Raw genomic sequence first — 23383 nt, forward strand, 5'->3', positions numbered from 1 at the left:
AGTGAAGTCTAACATTTCCAACACCACGCTTGACAAGTGGTAAAAGAGTCTTCTCTTAACAAAGCTGTCTTTGGTCTCTGCCAAACATGGGTATGGTTACTGTGAACACAGCAGATAATGTGCCCAGTACATATTATTTCAAAAGATCTTTGATGTTTGTAGGGCTGTCAAAAAAGAAAGATAGTCAGATACTAATTGATACTAAAAACTGTCGCTTTAGATCAGGGGTGTCGAACTCCAGGCCTCGAGGGCCGGATTCCTGCAGGTTTTAGATCTCACCCTGGGTCAACACAACTGAATCAAATGATTAGTTCATTACCAGGTTTCTGGAGAACTTCAAGACATGTTGAGGAGGTCATTCAGCAATTTGGATCAGCTGTGTTGGATCAAGGACACATCTAAAACCTGCAGGACACCGGCACTCGAGGCTTGGAGTTTGACACATGTGCTTTAGATACTTACCAGCAAACAGAACTGATATCAACAGAGCCGTCTTCGCTTCTTCCAGTCAACACAACCTCATACAGCATTGCTGCAGACAGACACACCTGACCTCACTAACAGCTGAACACAAACACGAACAGCTAACTTTTTTAATGTTAGTAGGTGACATTCGCAACACTAGATCGTGGCTCAAGAGTTGGGAATTCGCCTTGTAATCGGAAGGTTGCCGGTTCGAGCCCCGGCTCCGACAGTCTCGGTCGTTGTGTCCTTGGGCAAGACACTTCACCCGTTGCCTACTGGTGGTGGTCAGAGGGCCCGGTGGCGCCAGTGTCCAGCAGCCTCGCTTCTGTCAGTGCGCCCCAGGGCAGCTGTGGCTACAATGTAGCTGCCATCACCAGTGTGTGAATGGGTGGATGACTGGTTGTGTAAAGCGCTTTGGGGTCCTTAGGGACTAGTAAAGCGCTATACAAATAAAGGCCATTTACTAAACAATGCTTTATGAGGAATTCTAAGAGGTTAGTAAATCTCCTATTTCAATGACATTGAAGTATTAAACTGTTATCACAAACATCAGCCTGTCAGGCACACGTGTTAACACTGGCCATTTCACTATAAGCAATTATTCCACAATCATATCGGCCATCTCTTAAGGTATCATTAAAGTAACAGCAGTGGCTAATAATAAAACAGTAATTTTAATGTTGAAGCTGGGTAGCAAACTATCATTGAACTTTTATCTGTATTTTCCTATCAATAAAGACCTACACCACCCACCACCATCCGTACTACACCAAAGTACAAAGACATTTTCTGCAATTTAATGACAAGGTTATATACTAAATTCATAATTACAGAACAGTCTGAGCAATGATCTATCAGGACGTTGTCTGTAACACACATTTAATCACATAGTTTCACTGGACTGGCCCACTTATCATCAAGTGGACTGAATGTGGCTCACGTTGTAAAAATGAGGTTGTCATCCCTGCTCGAGACCTTTGCATAGTTTTTTTTTTCTTTTTAGAAAATGTTAGTTTTGCTTACCTACCATTTTTGCTATCTCTATTCTGATTGTAGAATTTACATAAATTGAATAGAAAATTGATTTGATTTGATTCATGCGCACTAAGAGGCCTAACAGTTCTTAGATCTTTACGGTGGTGACACATCAGTAGCACGCAGAACACCAGACCCCAGATGAAACAGGCTTCAGATGACGGTCATTAAGGAGGATCTAATCACTGGTACCTAATATAAAACTCCTGATTCTGATTTTGTAAATCTGAAGGTTATGTAAATATAACCTTTTACATGTTTTCATGTGACAGAATGACAAAAAAATAAAATATTTGCTTGTCTAAATAGATTGAAAAGGCCACAGTTTCTACAGGATGTGTTTTATTTTTGAGTATATTTAAAAATTTCTAGTCTCTTATCCGATATAGTTTAAATAACATTTATTTTGTGACCCATTAAGCATCAGTGTGTGTGTGCAGTGTGATGGACTAAACTAAACAGGAGTCCAGTTCAGGTTCTTGCAGAAGGAAAAATAATTCCATCGATCTCAACTTTCATATTCGGAATTAAAAGTGCCAGAACGATTCACACGACTTCACAGCCTACATTATGCATTCAAATCCCTGAATAAATGTGTCTCATTTGTCACTGAAAACAAGGAAAAGGACATTTTTGAAGAAATGTGAAGTAATGTAATCAATTTTAACACATTTTCTTCTGACGTGTCATCACTCACAGTTCTCAATTGTAAATGAAACTGAATTTTCTTCTCCAAATCTCAAAAAATATGAGATGTAAAATGCAATAATGTGCATTTTGGGGTTGCGTGGTTTTTTTTTACTCTTTAAATGTCAAAAAAGACAAAAAAAGAGGAAACATTTCTTTTTCCCAAATTGCTTTACGTATCCAAGCTGTGTATGTAGATTACATCATCCTCAGACATTTACATTATTCCTGGTATAGTGCATTTTCTTTGCAGCTTCTTCCTGGATGTATGCTGCTCTCCTCTTGGTGTGTTTTTTATCCTCTTATTGCAAATTGTTAATGATATGCTGCAAACTTAGTTATACATGGTGGCTCTTATTAATCCCAGATAACCATCATCTGGCGGCTGTGTGGTTGTGCACGTATGTGTGGTTTGTGTGTGGGTTTGGGAGTGCGTGCGCTCAGCTAACAGATGGCACAGTGTGCAATGAGCTGCTATGTGATAATTATGGAGCATGCTGGGGGAAGTGGAAAAAAAGTGCTGATGAGTTTGGGACTGTGTGTGTTTGCGTGTGCATGAGGACGAGAGTGGTAAAAGAGTGCGTCCCTGCGCAGAAGGGTGAATATTCCACGTATCGGTATTTTGTGTGTGCGCGGACGTATCAGGGGTGTTGGGTAGGTGTAGGTGTGAAGATGTCGGCTGAGAGGTGAAAGAGGAAATTGAGTTTTTGCCTTGTTTTTTCTTTTTTCTTTTTGCAAAATCATTGCACATTTCCTGCATCACACTGCTGTTACCGCCACACTGTGTTCTTCTACCGCTGCTGTATATGGATGAGAAAAAAGACAGGCAATATTACATTAGGGATGGCTTTGAACGTTATTTCCTGTTGATAATACCTGTTGTGACACACAGCAAACAAAACAGAAACATTTTTCAAAGGTGAATATTTTCATACATTTTGCCAACAGGCCTGTAAGGAGGTTTTGTAGACATGGTATGTTAATCACTTTATATACATTTTCCAGCCATTTTTTTAGTTACACCTTGATAGGGCCAGGTCGATCCCCCGTTTTTATCTTCAAGCTGCTTTAATTCTTTGTTGCATATATTCAACAATGTCCAGGAAAATTTTGCTCGGTGTTGGCATGACATGATCACACGTTGCTGGAAATTTGTCAACTGGATCCCAAAGGTGCTCTGTTGGATTGATCTGGTAACTGTGGAGACCATTTGAGTACACCGAACTCATCAGCAGAGTGGACAAAGTTTTTCTAAAGTTTTTTGGTGCAGTTTTGGTTAGCTCTTGTAAATTGTACCTTCAGTCTCCTGTTCTTAGCTGACAAGACTGATACCCAGTGTGGTCTTCTGCTGCTTTACCCCATGTCTAAAGCAGTCTGGCCATTTTCCTCTGACCTCTGGCACCTCTTCTCAATTCTGATGGTCGGTTTGAACTTAAACAGAAGCCTAAATGCACTGTGTTGTTGCCATGTGATTGGTTGACTAGGTATTTGCATTAACAAACAGATGTATTTAATAAAGGGCCTCTGTATGCTAGGTTTGTGTAGGTATTGGCATTAGGTGTGTGTATCTTGACAACTGTCCCTGAAAGCTCCTTTTTTCTCCCCTTTTTTCAATTTGTGTTTTGCTGACTGTCCACCATCATAGATTAGAAATGCAAATGTAGTCCTTCATGCAGTGAAGTCTCAGTGAATCGACCTTAGAGCCCTGGTCTGCATGTTTGGGAGTCCCCTGTGAGTTTACACACCATCTTGTTGCTACTCTTCCATCTTTGTCTTTATACACCATTCTTATTTTTTCAGTCACCTTTCTGTCCAGGTATCACTAGATGATAGAAAAGGACAATGGTATTTAATGAAACTGTTTAAAAAAAAAATTGATGATTAGGAGCATTTTTAAACAAAAACACAGAAAGAAAATACTGAAACTAGCCTAATATAACATAAATAATAATAAAATACTTATATAAATTAGTAAATTAAATAAGGGACCAGTAAGGTAGAAATTATACAAAAGAGAAAGTACAATCAATAGAAAATAGAAAAAGGTCAACTAAAGTAAAAGAGCTCAGTGAATAAAAATGTAAATGTAATACATTAAGGTGGTTTTGGGACAGGCCATTTGTTTGGCTTTGAATAGCGTCAGTTTCCAAGTATAAAAGCCATTAATGCTCCAATAAAATCATTCACTTTTTACAACAGAGGCATTCTGCTATTATATACACAAACATTGTAATATGTGATACACTTTTCTCAGATCCATATCACACGATATTCAGTATACATACTAATTCTACACATTATATACTATAGCTAATGGTCATCATACACAGCAGTTCATGACAAGTTTATTATAGTTAAAACTAAAACTAGATGTGAGAAAGCATTTCAGTTTACCAAAATAAAAATGAACTGAAACTGAAACATTTGTCATCACACCTTGACTGATGAGGCATTAACAGACACGTTTATTAGTCATGAAACATTAAAAGTTATGTTTTTATTCCAGCAGCTGTATTGATTTTCCTATATCTTACCTCTGTGATTTACCCTCCACACAGTAATACTAAAAGAGACTAAAAAAATATATTGACACAAAAAAAAGATAACAATAAAGTGTAATAACTGTTGTTTGTGATAAGGAAACTGCACCATATATAAAATAAGTGAACAGCTGGAATATAGTCAGTGTGCTACTTTAAAAATTAAACTCCAAAAATCTAATCTTTGACTCTCTTTTTAGTTTATCAAACGTTTTGTATACACATGCAATTTATAAAACTGCCTTTTGAGATTCCTAAGCTGACTAATAGCATATAATTATAAAGATTAGCATTACATGATAAAATATAGTTATGTAGGGAAGAAAAACAAATTTAAAAAAGTAGCGCTGTAAAAATAAAATAAAGCAACATCAGGAACACAGTAATTGTGTTTAACTGATGGGTTTTGACATTTCAGATGTGGAGAAGGAGAGGCTCCCGATGCATAGGAGAGAAGTCTAAAACAGGCTTTCTCTAATGGTCTCCAAGCTGAAAAGGAAAAAGGACGGATTCCTGGTGTCACAGGAGCAAAGATTTCAGATGTGTGTAGAGAGAAAGAGATCAGGGAAGTAGTGAGGGGCAAGTATGTGAAGGAAGAGCCTGTGCTTAATGTGTTTAATGCAAAAGACTTTAAATCAGCAGCTTTAGTTCAGTTATCCGATGCTGCAGAGATGAATCTTGTTTCAGAGGAGCTGAACAACAGAGCTGTAAGTAATGATTATTTCATTATTGATCAATATTTTTTAAAGGTTGTTTGCAAAATAATTGGATATGCTCAGAAAGACATAGAATATTTATTATTTAAGAGCATAAAAAGATCATATCATTCTTTTGCTTGAAACTAAAACAGTGAGGGTTGTAGTCGTGTTCTGACGCTGGGGTTTGGTGATGTTGAACGTTTGGTTCTTTTTTATTTCTTGAATCTCGTGTGCTCTTGATTTCGTTGTTGTTCTAATGATGGTGAGTTTTTGTGATTTTTGTGAAATTATTTAGCTGTGTTGTTATTTGAGAATCACGTTTGAGTCTCTTTAGTGTTTGTGTGGTTTCTGGTTATTTGCTGTTTTGATAACTAGCTTTCTTGTGTGCCTTGTTTGAGCTTTTACCTAATATCTGTCTGCTTGTCTACATTTGTGTTGACAGGCCTATATTATGACAAGTCAACCAAAGAAAATCTGAAATTGTCTCTACTCTCTATTAATCAATTGGTTTTTGATGATGACCTCTCTCAATCTCACATAAGCTTAAGTCTTCTTTTTTTTCAGCTGAAAATGGCTTTGCAGGTAGTCTGCCTTTCCCTCTGCCAAAAGTAATGACTTAATCCTTAGCTCCATTGATGTGGTGCTTTCACAGACTATTGTCCGACCAATGACAGGCAGGTCACTTGAAAGCAACCAGTCGATCTGGAGAGCTGTCGACAAGAAAGTCAATCAGGTATGAAAATAGTTGGTTACTAATTGTGTGACGGATCTATCGGGTAATTATTTGTCTCAGCACACTGTTAAAAGAGTTATTTTCCATCCGTATCTGCAATGTGGATATTTTTTCCCTTTTCAGCTTCTCTGCACAGCTCTGCGAAATGTTTCAGAACAAGATGTTTTAGGCAAACACCAGGGGTGTGTGTGCTTTGTATGTACGTTCATGTCTGTGTATCTGACACACGCCTGTGTACGTAGGCGTGCGCTTCCATTCAAAACGCAGTTGGTACAGCACTCAGACAGAGTGAGTCCTGTGATGTCTACATCCAGAGAGAGATGAGAAGGAAGAGGAGTGGCAGAGAGAATAAATGTTAGCCATGTGAGTCATGACACACGCACAGATTTTCTGGTAACTAGAGAATAAATTAGTTACTGTGGAGCTGTGGAGCCTCTTCAAAGACACCACTCTGTGAATCATGACATTGAAGTACCACAGGACAGGCTTCACACTCTACTAGCAGGTTTGAACGTTTATAGAAACATACTGTCCACGGCTGATGTTTCAGAAAGGAGTGATATGCAGTACTTGTGGCAGTTTTTCCAGTGAATCTGCACCTTTTTGCAGAAACTCACATCACTAAAATGGAGGCATAGAGAAATCTAAAGAAACTCAAAACACCCCTGGGTCAAGGACAAGAAATATTTTTTATCAGCTTGGAAACAATTTTGCAGACCACGTTCAACATGTGTGAATTAGATTCTGAGAAAAGGGATAGTTCTGTGATGAGGGATCCTAAGGATGATTAGACGTTGGTCAAATGAAGTTGACCCAAACAGAACCAAACAAGAAAACATCAACACCCAAAGCCACATGTTGCATTTCAGTATAATTCAATTCAATTAAGTTTTATTTATATAGCTCCAAATGACAACAACAGTCACCTCAAGATGCTTTTTATTGTAAGGTCCCTACAAGGACCCTACAATAATACAGACAAAATCCCAACAATCAGATGACCCCTATGAGCAAACACTTAGCAACTGTGGGAAGGAAGAACTCCCTTTTAACAGGAAGAAACCTTTGGCTGAACCAGGCTTTGGGAGATATGTTATTTTAAAGTATTTTACTTTGTCGAAATGAACAAGGTGAAATGGTTTATTTATGCCTTAAAGACTAATGTACAAAAAAATATGAAATGACTCTTTATTAAATTACCTAAAATTTGTACACGAGCAACCCATCATGGATTGCTCAGTCTCCAAATGCAGCGATTAAAAGGCACATTTTACTCGGTGTCTAAATGTTCAAATTTGAGCTTTATAGAAGTGATGTTACTTATACAAGCACTGCCTTACAACTAACACATACTGCTGGAAAATGCTGTCTGTAGAAGATCCCACAGAGTTTGCTAAGAGGGTCTCAAGAGAGCAAGAGTGTTCAGAGGCTTTACCTGACGAGCACAGGTAGGGTATGAGAGATCAGCGCAGAGAACTCCTTATCTTTGTAAGCTCATTAAAGCACTTGTTGACCTCATAAGAATTACAAGTAAGCCTGCTTACCAGTTTGAGTTATGTTTTCATATTTGTTCAAAGATTAAACACTGCCAGAGTTGCAGCTTCAGAAATAAGGCTAAAATATTTCTCTCACCCCATAGGAATATGTTTAAGGGCCATATTAATTTAATGGAGTGCACAAATAGAATTATAGTCAGATATATTCATGCCTTGATGGTATGCTTTCCTTACTGGCTTTGGTTGAAGCAGCTGTCTCACTTTAAATCTGTGTTATTTTGTCTGAGTTATCAGTGGCGTGTCTAGAAAATTTTTGTTGGGGGGGCCAGGTAGGGGCACAGATTTGGAGAAGGGTGGCAGATTTAATTGTCAGATAATGTTTTAAAAAAAAATTCTACCAACCCTTAACCATAATTCAATAATCCTATAAACCTAATAACCAAATGCACTTTTAACTCTTATTAGAATGAGATTTTAACCACTACGGTGCAAAGTTTTTAGATACTGCGTTGATAAAGTACAAGAGATACAATCAGTGCTTTGTCAGTGCTTACTCAGCATTCAAGGACATCAATATTTGCATAGTATTTTTACTGACATATAGTGCACATATGTTTTGGGCAAAAACATTTTTGAAAATTAAAATACGAACATTTGTAACAAACAATTGACAAATTAGCCAATGCCAATGCAAAACTTTATCTGCCTGTTAAAAAAAGAAGATAATCTTCTCACAAACTGGTGTTTGATTTTGAAACAGGAAAAAAGTGGGGAAACAAATGAAAAGACTAACATTTGAATAACACCTGAAAGCAAGTAAATACTTTCTATGCTGCCTTATGGTAAACTTTGGTAATATTGATGTATAAAGAACAACACTGGCTGATGATAAAATACAGTCAGCTGGCATGGTGACACTGCCAGTATTAACCTGCAGGGCTGGACTGGGACAAAAAAATTGGGCATTTTTACTACAGACCGACCCACCAGGTATTAAAGCCATAAAGCCTTTGAATGAAAACAAATGCTGTTGTGACAGTGATGTACAGTCTTGTTGGTATATGTATGATTTCTATATATTTTACGTCAGATAAAAACTTTGGTTGTAAGATTTAGATAATTATTTAATAAAAACTAGGTATTTTAAATGAGAATAAGAAAGAAAAGTATTTTTTTGTGCCCACCTTTCCCTGTTAATGCCCTACCTGGCCCCCTGGCAAAACTTTGCTAGACCCGCCCCTGCACAGTTACCAGCTGTCAGCTACATAAAAAAGGATCCTGGTGTTATTTATCTCTCAGAAACAGTTGATAACTTCAACTCATTCATGTCACCTAAAAGGTAAACCTGTTTCTCCATCACCTGTTCAGCTCTGATGATTCAGTAAGGACATCTCCTGGTTTCATCTTCATGTTTCCCTCTCACCACATATCTAAACAGACATCATGACCAGCAGCTTTACAGCTGTGGCTCCAGCAAACATCAGCTGATACTAGAAATTAATATTAAATACATTCTAACAACAGCTGATCAAGCTTAAACGTGCTGCTGTTGTTTAGCGCAATATCCGCTGGTTTCCTCTTTCTGGCGCAAAGTGGGCGATAAACAAGAGAGAAAAGCCGATCAGCTGATCATTGATCAGTTTCATGATTGAAGTAGCAACAGGAGAGGGAGGGGGAGAGAATGAGAGAAGAAGAGGCAGCTGTGCAGCATAAAGACAGAATAAATCCAGCTTTGTGTCTTTTTTCCATTCTAGCTAAAGTCCGGGACAAACTGCGTCTCTTCTCAGCTCAATACGAAACGCGTAATATTTTCTCTGAATGAGGGACCATTCCATTTTTTTAAGGAGCCGTTGGCAACTCTACTAACTAACCTTATGAATAAAATAAAGTTCACTATCAGTAACATCATAGCACCCACCCAGCTGTATAAAAACTCCATCAAACTGGCTAGAACGCAGTATGAGTTATTGCAACTGACAGTAAAAAGTCAGCAACATGAAAATAAACTCCACCTAAACTTGGTTTATATCTGACCCAGATAGACTGCAGGTCATAACTTCTTACCTGAAGTTCAGTTCACCTGACACTCGGACTGGTGGCTGCTTCGGGTCTCTCCTCCTGCCTCCCCTTCCCTCATCCACCTGTTGCCTCTGTGGAAGCCCCGTCATAGCCACCACCAAACAACGGAGTTATTTCTACACATCGACCTGCATCTGGCCAATCCACCACCTCTCATTGTTCATGCCATTACAAAAAAAATAAAAAATAAGTCACTGGGGATATGCCCGGTATGCCCGATGGCCAGTCCAGCTATGTTAACCTGCAACCAAATCTGCAGCTCCATACAGCAATGTTACGACTTAGATTATATCTTATAACTCATAACTCTTATGTTAGCTGCCCTCAGTAGCATACTGTCTGAAATATTCCACAGCTGCAATAATTCTTTAAGTGTTATTTTTTTCCTTGGTATTCTAATTTCACCGAAGTTTACTAAACTCAACAAACTTGATATTACTTACCGGGACATTTATTCTGTCCTCATTTTCTTTCACCGAAAAATTGTTTCCTGCGGTGCCGTCTTTCGTGCTTGGCTCTCCTACCTTTGCTAACGTGATGCGCATAGCGCAGAAGCGATGCTGCATTCACTTACACTCGGATATCTGAGCGTCACCGTGACAACATAATCGGACATTTGATATTTGATTGAATTTTATTGTTTTGCCTTTGGGGTGGCACCTGGGGTGGCCAGTCTGGTTTGGGGGGTGGCCTGTGCCCCCCCAGGCCACCCCGCTGGACACGCCATTGTGAGTTATATGCAGCTTTAGTCCTGTCTGAGTTTGCAATTGGTCATCTGGTGCCAGACCAGAGGTGAACATGCAAAGTAAAGAATGAAAAATGCCGTTGTAGTGCCATTTACTGTGACTGCAGTTGTTAGGCTTAGTGAAACCAGATAACCAATGATTCTCATTTCCGGTTCCATATTTTTTCTTCCAGACACCAGAGAGTTCAGTGGTAGAAAATCCTGATTTAGCCTATGCTAGGCCTTGGTCTAGCCTAGAGATAGGCATCTCCAGGCCTCGAGTGCTGGTGTCCTGCAGGTTTTAGTTGTGTCCTTGATCCAACACAGCTGATCCAAATTGCTAAATGACCTCCTCAACATGTCTTGAAGTTCTCCAGAGACCTCATAATGAACTAATCATTTGATTCAGGTGTGTTGACCCAGGGTGATATCTAAAACCTGCAGAACATCGGCACTCGAGGCCTGGAGTTGCCTACCACTGGACAAGCCTCTCAGGTATCGCAGTCATCCTGGTCATCGTAGTCTAAGGAGCTTGGAAAGAAAAGCAACTGGACTTCTTTAAGTTTCCTTGAAGACATTTCACCTGTCATCTGAGAAGCTTCTTTAGTTCTAAGAGCAATTGGTGGAGAGTCCCAGATTTTAAGCCCCATGGGAGTGTCCCATAAAGCTTGGGATCCCTTCCCAGATGCCTTAACACTAGGGATGGGTATCGTTTAGGTTTTATCCGATACCGGTGCCAAACCGGTACTTTTGAAACGGTGCCGGTGCTTAAACGGTGCTCGAACCGGTGCTTAAAGAATGGAGAACACAAAATTGGTCCAAAAACCTCCCATGTTCAGCTGTTTTTATGTAAAAAGATAACAATGTTAGCCTTTTCTGCAGCTATGGGGCATATATGGTATCACTCTTGGCTGGAAGCAGTGCTTAAACAATGGAAAAAACACAAACTTTGTCCAAAAACCTCTCATGTTTAACTGTTTTCCACTTTTTCTTTGGTCATTTTAGCCTTTTTGGCCAGGGTGAAGGGAGTATCTGCCATCAAACAAGAAGACAGCCGCATGTAGCTATGATGGTGTTTGCTAGTTCACCTTACATGCATTAATGTAATAACGTGGTGAGCCTACTCAACGTAAATTACACACAAACAACATTAAGCTACTCACGCAGAGAAGAACGGCTGCTGCTGCCATCATCATCCTCATCATTTCTGCTACACTGGCAGGGCTAGGGGCCAGGACTCTCCTCTTCGTGTTTTTGGGGGATGTTGCATAACAGGCAACCCACCCGCAGTAGATGTGCACGGTGTGAGGTCTCGCAGCAAGCTATCAAATACGGCGCATTTCTCGGCTTTTAATGCGTCGCCAGGTGTTTCATCGGATTTGAGGAGTTACCTCCTTTGACAGTATCACAGTATCAGCTTAAAGCACTTGTTGCAGGCTGCTGAGTTTGCATCTTTTGCTGTGAAGTACAGCCAGACTTTTGACCGCTTCGCCTTGGGCATTTTTAATCTGTAGCTCTGCTCTAAAAGAACGTACGTACCTGGACCCGCCTACTATCCTCGGAAATGTAAAATGATTGGCTAGAATCTAAAGTGTATCACAGCTCAGGAAAAAAAAGCACCGAAATAAAGCACCGAAATGTGCGCTGCTTTTCGGTCTGGTTACTACAGTTTATGTCAGAACTGGTGCCATCATGACACCGGTACCCATCCCTACTTAACACCTACTCACAACCTGGGCTATTTGACCTCAGTTAATCACATGATAGGGTGGGGCTAGGTTTCCCAATGGGTTCACCTGAAACCTTGAATAGGGAAACCTTGGCTGATTGGGACCCACAACCCTTTTCACACCTTGGCTCGTGTGATTAAGTAGAGGATCAATAGGGGGCCCATGACCCTCTTGTGGACACTCCCATAGGGCTTAAATCTGGGACTCTCCACCAATTGCTCTTAGAACTGAAGAAGCTTCTCAGATGAGAGGTGAAACCTCTTTAAGGAAACTTAAAGAAATCCAGATGCTTTTCTTTCCAAGCTCCCTAGACCTCTCAGGTAAACCTTCTCTCCCTTTAAGGCCATCCTACCTTTTTTCTGATTGGCTATAACTTCCAAATAGAAGGTTTAAAGAGAAGGTGTGTGGGGCTTCTTTCCTCATAGCCATACCTGTGTCCCTGAGATGACCTCATTAGCGATATCTGCTGTTACTGACATCATGCAGGGTCAAGACTAGAATCTGTCTGAAATGGAGCATTTGCAGCAGGCCCAAGCATGGGCTTTTGGATCACATTACTGTTACAATTGACCTTATTTTCAGTAAGATGGCCACATTCAGTGTGATGGGGCCATATTCAATATGAACATCAACCATTGTAATAATATAAATATGACAGAAGGAAAGGAATATTTAGTCCTCCCTAACAGGAGCCTGTGCTGTGGTTGTTGCTGCGCCTCTAACACACCTGATCCAATTAAGAGCCACACATTTTCATCACAGAGTAATTGGATCAGGTGTGCGGATCTGAAGTGGTTGAGGAACACTGTGGTGTTGCTGACATGCTGAGAGCAACGCTGTGATCTGAATCAGATTTATGCTGTTATTCAGTATGCCTGGGCTGGAGGACATCCTTTCAAGTCTCTTTCCCAAGCACACTCCTCGCTCCTTTGTTTCCTTATGCCAACACTTTTCTTTCCACTCCTCCTCTTCCTCCTTCTCTGTGGGCTTCTTTTCTTTAGGATGATTTGTTTACCCACAATTCCCGTGGGTAATTAGCTCTGTGATAATAACTGGTGTTGGAAACAAACACACCCACTCACTGAGCAGTGCACACAAACAGACACACAAACACGCGCATTGGGATGAAAAACAACTTTCTTGAGCTAAGTCGCATTAAGTCTCGTTACAAGGAGAGCAAATTCACGTTAAAGAAGGGGGAACAAATACGAGCAACGTGTCTCAGCATTTGGTAATAATAAAACTGTACAATTTTTATGATGTTTGAACCGAATTAAATGACCGTAATGTTGGGTGATAATCACTGCCATTAACTTACTTGATGTCTCGATAATATAATTTTATGATCATTTTGTGGTGGTTGATTCGATTTTACACCGGCAGCAATTAAATAGAGTTAATGATTTTTTTTGTTATAATGAAAAACATGACACTAGGCTATTCAATTAAAAAAAATAAAATAAAAATAACTTGATTAAGTAGACATTTAACGAGGACGTTTGTTGCCATCCATAACCTAAAATTCGGAGTAAGGTATTTAAAATTTCAAGTTAATCAGTCAAAATTTCAAGGTAGCAACTCGAAATTTTGAGTTAGCTCTCCCAATCAGGAATATCTGTGCAAGTATATTAATTCCTTGTTATTGGAAGCATTAGATGCCAGCTGTCCAACAATTTGGCATGATTTGCTAGAAGGCATTCAAACCTGAAGAACCTGGTGTTGATTAAGTCATGGTTGTTATACACTGGTAGCTCACTCATGCTGATGATACTACCTGATTTTGAGCATGCATGCATCTGTGCCATCTGCTTCTGGGTAACAAGGAAACAACCTGATTGGCAGAGCTCATCTGGAATTCAACTTATCAACTCAAAATTTCGATTTGAGGATGTCATAAGAAAATAATAACCGGAATAAGGTGGGAAATTTTAACTTTTATCTGAAAAGGATCTTTGTGTGAATCATAATATCTTAGATCTTGGTATTGGCATTTACAACAACCACTAAGTGAAAATGAAAAGAACAAAATAAGACAAGAGAGAAACACCCTTCAACCATGTTATCTGTGATGTCATTGCATAGTTTGTCCACAAGAGGGCACTCTGCAGCTTCCCTATTCACGACCTGTAATATGAATGCCAGAAACGCAACAAGAAGCTGATCTGAGCAGAGCTGGACCGAGCGTTAACGAGTAAATACATAACAACACAAAACATACGGCAGAAAATTCTGGTTATGTTTTGATTTTCCGAAAGAAAAAATATCATCCGATATATCAGAATATCAGATTTTTAAATTCAGAAACATTGGAATCAGTCTTAAAAACCCTATATTTTTATATTTGGCTGTAATTTCTGTTTACATTCTCTAGTTAAATTAATTTCGATCGATGACAGAATGGTTTGGCTCGTCTCCATACTGATCCATCCCTCTTAACTTGCTCACTCAGTCTTTAGTCTTTTAGCCCACAGTCCAGGACAAGCAAATCATGAAGCCTGTGAGTCATGTAGCAGGTGCCACAGCCACAGGTCTGCACTCTTTGTCTTCTTTTAACCTGTGTTTGATTCGGCTCCCTTCAGCAGTACATGTTCCTCATTCTACAAAATCAATAGATTATAGGCTTTGGTAAAATGCAGTAATTACTTACAGTGGTGTATTGTTGCCCGTGTTTCTACTGGGAAGTTCCCAGTGGCCAGCAGTCAAGCTGTGGCAGCATTATCAGCTAGGTGCCAAGCTCTGTTATTAGTGCAGCCTTACGCTGAGCCAAGACTTTAGACTGCTTCTCTCTCTCTCTCTCTCGGTCTGATTTTGAATTCCTTATTTTTTAGGCCTTTAATGGATGAGGGACAAAGTGCTGCCTGAATCAATTTAGTCTGTTTTTGAGCAGCATGTTTAACATGTTAATGGGCTCTTCTCTCTCTGATTATGGCTGGCCTGAAAAGCGGCGTCTGTTCTGTCTAGCATGCGTGTGTGTGCGTGCTATTCAAAAAAGATAACAGTGTGCATGCATGTGTGCAGTGTGTGTGCAGTGTGTGTGTGTATGTGTGCAGTTTCTCTAAATATCTGCAGAGCGCAGAGAAATGACAGCGTTAAAAAAAAAAAAGGAGAGCGATGGGAGAAATACAAAGATAAGAAAAGGGAGCGAGAGTAAAAGAGAGAGAATCCCCTGCTGTTTTTCCAATCAGGAGGCGTCGTCCTCCTCACTTGGTGATTTATTCTCTCTCCCCTCTTCTTCATGTCCCAATTTCCAACCTCCCCTCCACCCCACCCCACCCCACCCCACCCTTCCATTCATTCTTTCTCCCTGTCTTTCTTTCTGCGGGCAGCCCGTGAACATAGCTGTTTAGAAATGACGACAGAAGCACGTTCGAGGCGGGCCGCGCTGTTAACATGACTCACCTGTAAGGCTGTGAGATTTTCATATGAAGTCTTCCTTCTACTTCACTTCTTTTCTTTTTTTGTCTTCTGAAATCATACTGGACCAAATATTGCTGCTGCAGACCATCAGACGTCAAGGATCTTTTATTTTAAAAGCAGCATTAAATGATGTATGACCTTACTGACCGACATTAATAAGTGTCTGGCACCGCTCCTTGCACGCCCCGGCAAAGATCACCCTACTTAACAAATGAATAATGAATACAGGGTGCAGGTCAAGACTACATATATATATTATTAAGCTGGTGTTTTGCAAGAATCACAAATAGTCAGCTCTGTGGAGATGCTCTTTATTTAAAAGGAAGGCATCTGATTTGCTGCGCTGTGTTTGTGTGCTGAAGGGGTGTCACTGAGATTGCCAATAAATAGAGCATTCATTCATTATAATCTGCCTTGTTTCGTCACCAGCCAATCATGTAGTCACATTTCACATCCCAGCAAGCCCTCCTGCATCTCCCTCCATTCATCCCCTAGAGCCACAAGTGTGTGTTTTGCATTGGCGGCATCTCCCCACCGTACCTTTAAAACCATATCACGTTAAATGTCTTCCTATGTTAGCGTGAGTGGATGTTGCAGAGCACCAAATGCATCATATTGTTACTGTGTTAAATTACCAATGCAAGTGTTTCTCTCTCGCTAGTGCAGCCCTCCCCTCAGACACACACAGACATACACCCACCCACCCGCTGACCCCTCCCTCTCAGCGCTGGTTGGTTGCCACGGCTACCGTGTCGCCACTCTTCCTCATGTTGCTATGAGACTCGGACCGACAGACCTGAGCTGAATGACAATGTGTCTGTGGCTCTGGCAAAAGGCCCACAACAACCAATAAGAGACAGTCTAGACAAACACTTCCTAATCTGGGGTCTGGGGACCTCCGGGGTGATTGTTTGGGTTTGCAGGAGCCTTTGCAGCCAAACGAGGTGCAGTTTATTAACGCTTTAGTATTATTTTTATTAAATTATTACTCCAGCACCGTTTTGTAAATTATTGCGTGATTGATATCTGTGCTTGATTAAGACAGGAGTGCTCTTGTTGAACAAGGAGGAATCAAAATGAATGCTTGGATTAAAATTTTACAGTAAAACAGAGGTAGTTAGAGCTATCGTCGTCAATATATATCAATATATATTCTATATATATAGACAGTGGGCTGCTGACCATGAAAAAAGCTCCTCACATAATCAGAAGAATTTCACCAAAGCTTTTCAGCCTCCTTTAGCTCGCTGTTTTGGTTTTTAGACCCTCAGTCACTCCATTTCCAGCCACACAGACACAAGTCATCTCCCTGTCTCGGTATGTATATTAATATGCAATCTTGGTTTTCTAATCATCTCTCATGCTTTGATATAATGACTGAAAATCACTCTAATTTCCCCACAAGGGCTATCGAAGTTTAATCTTATTCACAGAGTAAAAGGACATAACAGATAAAGTGAATACCGTTTTGGGAGCTTCTTCTTTGCTTCTTCCGCATTTGAACCTCAGAACTATAGAAACTCCCAACCATTATTCAATTAACTGATCGGCTTTAAAAAACAGCAGATTAAAGAACAGCCGTTGTATTATTCTATTAATTTATCACGAGAAAATGCAAAATGTTCTCCCATTCCTGTTAACCCTACAGTTTTAATCAAAAATGGACTGATAATGAGATTAATCATTAAATGCAGCCCTAAGGGGAAAGCGCGCTCTCCATAAATGATTTCATGCTGGTTTGGTTTGATATTACTTTTATTTCTACCCCAAACATAGATTTGATTTGCCAAAGGCGAGTCGTTCCACTGTCATATACATATTTTACAAACTACATAATACAACAAAGAAGAAAAGTACTTGTGTTGCTAATCCTCTAATAAAGCAAAAATAAGGGAATGAAGAAATAAATGCAAGAAACATATTGCTTTTATATCAGCTATGATATCAAAATCAGTTCTGTAGTATGTACAGGACATACACAGTGGTTTCTCCCTGACCCACGGTGTACAACTAAAATAAATAAATATAATAAATAAAGTCCAGGTTAAAACAGAGAGCTATGAGATTATGGGTAAAGAAAAAAGAATCAAGACTATGCATTTCACAGGATATATGATCCTTTTAAAGCCTGAGCCAAGAGATAATCGCCTGAAAATTCATATTTTCTGAAAATGGAGTTTTTATTGAGCCTTCTGACAAATTCAAAAAGCTAAATAAATAAATAAATATTAATTTGCATGTATGAGTTTTAATTAATGAGGTTCATAAAAATGTGAGGGTCATAAATGTTATGTTATTATGATAAACATGTTAGAATATCAAGTAAAAGATCCAAGTAGAAATTATACATCACTAAAATTGTTGTATCTGAAGTTGTATATGAAGACATTGTTACCAGTTTTATTTGTTGTGGTGCATTAATTTTGTGATGGCTAAATGTTCAAATACAGTGGGATGAAGACTTTAAAAAGGCAAATCTTTTATGTGTGGCTTTTTTCCTGCCTGGTTTAAATGGGAGTAAAAGAAAATAAACCAAGTAAGCCAAACTATTATTTGAAGGACTGAATTTCAGAGTTGATAACAAATATATAGCACTTTGGTTCAACAAGCAGAGCCTCCTGATATGTCATCTGCAATTATTCTATGAGTCTTTTTAGTGTTTTTGTCATACCTCCGTCCATTCACCCCCAATAGGTAACAGCAGATGGCCCCGCCCCTCCCTGAGCCTGGTTGTGCCGGAGGTTTGTAGCTGTGAAAAAGGGAGTTTTTCCTTCCCACTGTTGCCAAGTGTTTGCTCATAGGGGTCATCTGATGGTTGGGTTTTTCTCTGTATTATTGTACCTTGCAATATAAAGCGTCTTGAGGCGATTGTTGTTGTGATTTGGTGCTATAAAAATAAAACTTAATTGAATTGAGTCTGAAAACCCCCAGAAAAGAGTAACGTTTCATCCCAGCCTGGCTTTTATTCGTACTCGGCAGTGCAAGCGCACACCGGGGAGAGACGATTTTTCTCCCCGTAAGAATAACACCTTGTCTCTAGGCTGAAATATGCTCCGCTGGAGGCGCCCGCATCCATGGAAAAGAGTTTTGACACATAACAGCAGAGCTGATGTGGGTGGGGAGGTGAGATCTTTGGGGCTTTGTGTCACCGGAATCTATCTGCTTTTTCTTTTTATCTGTTTAGTTTGCTGTCGGTGCACATAGCCAGAGCGTCAGGGGAGAACGAGAATGACACGGGTTAGAGCAGTACATCATTCAGGCGGTGCTGTGCTTCTACTCTTTGTCTGCGGCTGGTCAATATCGGGTTTTTCTTTCTTTGGTTGTTCCTTTTTTTTCCTACAGAATCTGTTGCAAGAAAATAACGCCAGATCAAGCATAAGCAATAAGTCGAAAAGGGACAATTTGTGAGGAAGTGAGACTTTACAGATAATAAACTTTATTAAAGTCTCACGCAGACAATAGCAGCAAATATACAGTGCAAAGTAGTATCTATACATAAAGCACACATAATAGAAAACCGTATTAAGCTTGAAATGAGAGAACAAGACAGTTAAACCATAGAAATGCCGGCAGTATAACATTTATTGCAATTTTATTGGAATTTACTGCTCTAAAGTTTTCACATTTGCCCACATTCACAACTATATACACAGAGACATCTCGGTAGACTCTCATTAAAAACTTTTTCTTTTTCCCTTTTAAACCGAAAGCAAATATAACACCACTGTAAATTAAGTTTTCTGTAACAGTGATGCATACATACACTATGTGTGCAGCTATTTCATCAGTTCGTTTATTTTATTCTGATACCATTTCAGTTCAGAATTTGGTTTAATAGTGTAGAAAACAAATATTTCATGAGTTCAGCACTGCGAAAGAAAACGTGGCTCACAAACTGTGGTAAAGTAATGTGATCGATATTTTCTTATGTCTCTGTCTCTCTCAGGAACTGTTCACGGCGGAGTGCAAGTTTAAGGAGTCGGTGTTCGAGAACTACTATGTTATCTACAGCTCGATGCTCTACAGGCAGAAAGAGTCGGGTCGGGCCTGGTTTCTTGGCCTCAATAAAGAGGGACAGGTCATGAAGGGCAACAGAGTCAAAAAGACCAAACCAGCAGCACATTTCCTGCCTAAACCCATAGAAGGTAACAAACTGGGCTTTTTATTTTCACTTTATATATGTATACATAGACATATATCCTCTGTCTCTCTTCACGCTGTCCTTCTGCTTTTCCTTTGCTCCTCCCCTGCAGTTGCGATGTACCGAGAGCCTTCGTTACACGATGTAGGAGAGGCAGTTCCTAAACTGGTCGGGTGCCCGCCATCCAAAAGCACAACCACTGAACCGGTAGTCATGAATGGCGGCAAACCAGTCAACAAACCTGACAAGGAGGCGACATAACCCCGCTCCCTGTTTTCACCTCGCCTGGCTGACGGGAGGCCAGGAGAAGCCACAAACTCGCCCCCACCCCCACTGCTGCGCTCTCCAAAAAAACAAAAACTGCAACAAAAAGGTAACAAAACGAACAACAGTGGGACCACACGTCCAGCCTCACCAGGGGGGCCCGTAGAGACCACGCTGCAGTTGACGGCGGGGGGAAAAAGGGAGAAGGAAGACAGTAAAGTCAGGCTGATGTCTGACTGATATTTCTGAACGAGGACAGTAGCATGTCCTCATCGTATGGCAGAAAGCAGGACTTAAAATCTAAACAAAACAAACAGAAATCTGAAAAAAATGACGTCCTCACCGGTATTTTTCTGTGACAATCTGTAAGAATGAGGGCTGTCGTCGTCCCCGCACCCTCTTTTTCCTTTTCTGTTTTTTCCTTTGCCTGGTTCACTCGCTTGCTGGTGGCCACAGACACACATGCACGCAGCGCAGCCTCCCCACAGAAATCGACCACGCGTTCGGGTTCGATCTTTGAGTAAATAAGGAACAGATTAAAAGCATCAGCAAACATTGGGCGAAGAGAACACCTTAAACCAAACACTGATGATTCAGAGGACGCTTAGTCATCGATCAATTAAGATTTGGCACAGGACATTCTGTACTAAGCACACAGGGACATGTGCTTGGAAATTGCCGAATGCACTAAATACAAGGTAAACGCACCGGTTCACCTGTCCCTACTTTTGATCACATAATAAAGAGAGACTTGTCATTTATGACCACATAGCTTAAAGCATGTTTGACTTCTCAGTATTCTTTTACTATCTGTTTCTCAGTTATTATTCTAAACAAACAAAGCACTAGTGATTTTTGAGCTACACTGCTGTACAGACGTAAATCGGATTTGAGTTTCTACCTCTGTGTCTTACACCCCCACCCCTTTCTGTTGTTTTGGTTCCTTTACAAATGCTATGATTTCCACATCGCTGACATAAGTGCAGCTCAGGAGAGGAGGAGGTCGGCTGATAAATGAAGAGTTTAGGCATCGAGTTGCTCAAATCAGCATGTAGCTGAGTATTGAAAGGAGAACGATTTACACAAATTCCTTGTTTGTAGCAGCACAGACAGTATTGGAGGCATGCTGGTGTCTAAGCAGCATGGTAGCAGTCAGTGTTTACATAGAGTAGCAGATATTCTAGACTGGTCGGATGGCGCTATAAGCCTGGTAGAACTTTTATTTATTTATTTTTTTCAATTGCCTTCCCATGTACTTGAAAACAAAAGCAGGAATTAGGAATACTGAACAGGGTAACTGATGTTAAAGCCACTGTGTGTAGAACTTGAACATCTCTCGCTTCCGACACACCGGACTACTCCAGTGTGTCGGAACCAAGGCCAGGTCTAGATCAGGAAGTGTTGCCAAAAGCCAGTAAAAAATATGGATGTAGCTTCTGGGTCTGAAAAATGAAGCAAACGCAGAAGTGCCTTAGAAACCTGTACTCTTTTTAATGGCCAGCAGGGGGCAACTCGTCTGGTTGCAAAACGACTTCTGGCTGTATAGAAATCTACGGGAAAACAGGCCCTGGCTTTCTTGGTCTGTGACCCCTGTAAACACTTACCTGATGACTTTATGTGCTTTCAGGTCAGGCTAAATAAAACACCATTTTCCATTTTGTCAATTATGGTCATTTCTAGAGTTAGGATGATTACCCTGGTCAGCTCATTGGCTAACAGCTGGTGATTGCCAAGTCACTAGCCAGTGAGCAACTGATCCAGTAAACAACAGCCAGATCTGCGCCTTGTTGTCACCAAGACGCAGTGACGGTAAAAACATTCAGCTTGAGGCTTTAAAGCAAGACTTTACTGAGCATTGGGGGACGTAACAGTAGCTAAGTCCGTCTTTTATACTGGCTTTGGTATTGCCAAGGGTCTTTTGCATTAGTCAGCTAAGTATACTGCAAGGGTCCGCTTAAGTCCAAGTGACAGACTTCTGCCATCAAAGGGTGAATATGAGGCTCTGCGTTATAATGAACTTGTTCAGGTCTTCGTGTCTTTATTATCAGTTTTCATTGTGATTTTAAAAAAATAACCTAAACTGTAGGATTATAACAGTGAGTCAGTAAACAATTATTTAGAGTTATGAAACACATTTTAAAACCTCTCAACTCACACAAACAGAAATTAGGCACAACAAATCAGCCACTTGAGTTTTAGTCATAATAGCATTAGTGGGTCCTCTTCAGTGAGCCAGCTTTAGTTTCATAACAGATTGTGTCTGGTCCAAGTACAAGGACTTCAAGGTTGCAAAAGGTTCAGTCATCATAAAATAAAAATTCTTGTTATCAAAAAAAAAATGGCCCTGAAATTCATATTAGTCACTAGTTACCTCTGCCTCAATGTTTAAGTGCCATTGTAGCTGAGTCCAGAAGTTTATTGGTTTTTAAACATCAAGAGCCACAAAATAACTCTGGGCTGTGTGATGAATGGGCTGGGAAAGAAGATGATGTTTGTGAAATGTCGGGCCGACAGTAATTACACGAACGAAGCTAAAACGAGGCACTTATAATTAAAAGTAAGAAAAAACCTCTCAAGTAATTTAGCCTACGATATGTTTTATAAGGCTTATAGTGTAATCTTTGTAATGTAAACTCGTTATCCGAGCGCTAACAGATTCCAAATAAATGTGGTGGAATAAGGAGAAGAAGATTTTTCTCTGAAATGTTTAAAGTGGGCTTGTTAAGGTTATTTCCAGCTTTATTTTTTTTAGCTTTGCATGAAATACTGTTCAAAATAATGCTTATTTGCTGCCCTTTAGTTAATCCAGTGTCTGAAGGCAGTTGTTTTAGCTCCTCCTTTAAGCCAACTTCCTTCTGATTGGCTGCCCCTCGTTTACTGGTTCCAGAGCTGTGTGCCTGAGTTTTTGACTCCTGCGTACACTAACTTATTTATTTGAAGCTCCGACCGTGTTCGATGTGAACATACTCCACTGTAACAGCATTTGAATATAACAGATTATAAGGAAAAGCATGATCGGTTCCCTTTAAGTCTATTAAAATATGCAGCATGTGTTTACCTTCCACCTCTGGTTGCAGATCTGTGTGTCAACGCTGGATGTGTGAAGATCCGAGCAAACTGCCTATCAGCGCTGCATAATCGGGCAGGAGAAATGTTTGTTTTTGGCTGTTACATTTACACACAGTGGCTTTAAATCAGCCTGCGCAATGGCCTTCAGAAATCTGTGTAGTTTACTTAAAGTGTGGGAAAAAAGGTCGTTTCTTTAGAACACAATAAAAAACCCCACCAAACAGCATGCATCAATCCCAGCGTTGAATAAAGCGGTTGTAAAAATCGAAACATTCAAGAACGACAGTACAAGGTAGAAAATCAAA

The 23383-nt window shown here is 40.1% G+C and overlaps 1 protein-coding gene across 2 annotated transcripts in view; it reads left to right on the top strand.

Annotated features, from left to right (window-relative positions):
* The window catches only part of LOC146681725 (fibroblast growth factor 14-like), a 69655-nt gene extending 47625 nt beyond the window's left edge, over positions 1-22030 (top strand). For both annotated transcript variants that reach the window (XM_085447554.1, XM_085447555.1), the window contains exons 4-5: positions 19551-19749; positions 19858-22030. In XM_085447554.1, the coding sequence (XP_085303680.1) occupies positions 19551-19749; positions 19858-20006 (348 nt within the window). In that variant the 3' untranslated portion in view covers positions 20007-22030. The remainder of the gene's footprint in view (positions 1-19550; positions 19750-19857) is intronic.
* Positions 22031-23383: the final 1353 nt, after the last annotated feature.

Source organism: Copadichromis virginalis, linkage group LG23, assembly GCF_057382275.1.
Source record: "Copadichromis virginalis isolate Kocher_CV1m ecotype Utaka linkage group LG23, C_Virginalis_male_GT1.1, whole genome shotgun sequence".
Taxonomy (NCBI): domain Eukaryota; kingdom Metazoa; phylum Chordata; class Actinopteri; order Cichliformes; family Cichlidae; genus Copadichromis; species Copadichromis virginalis.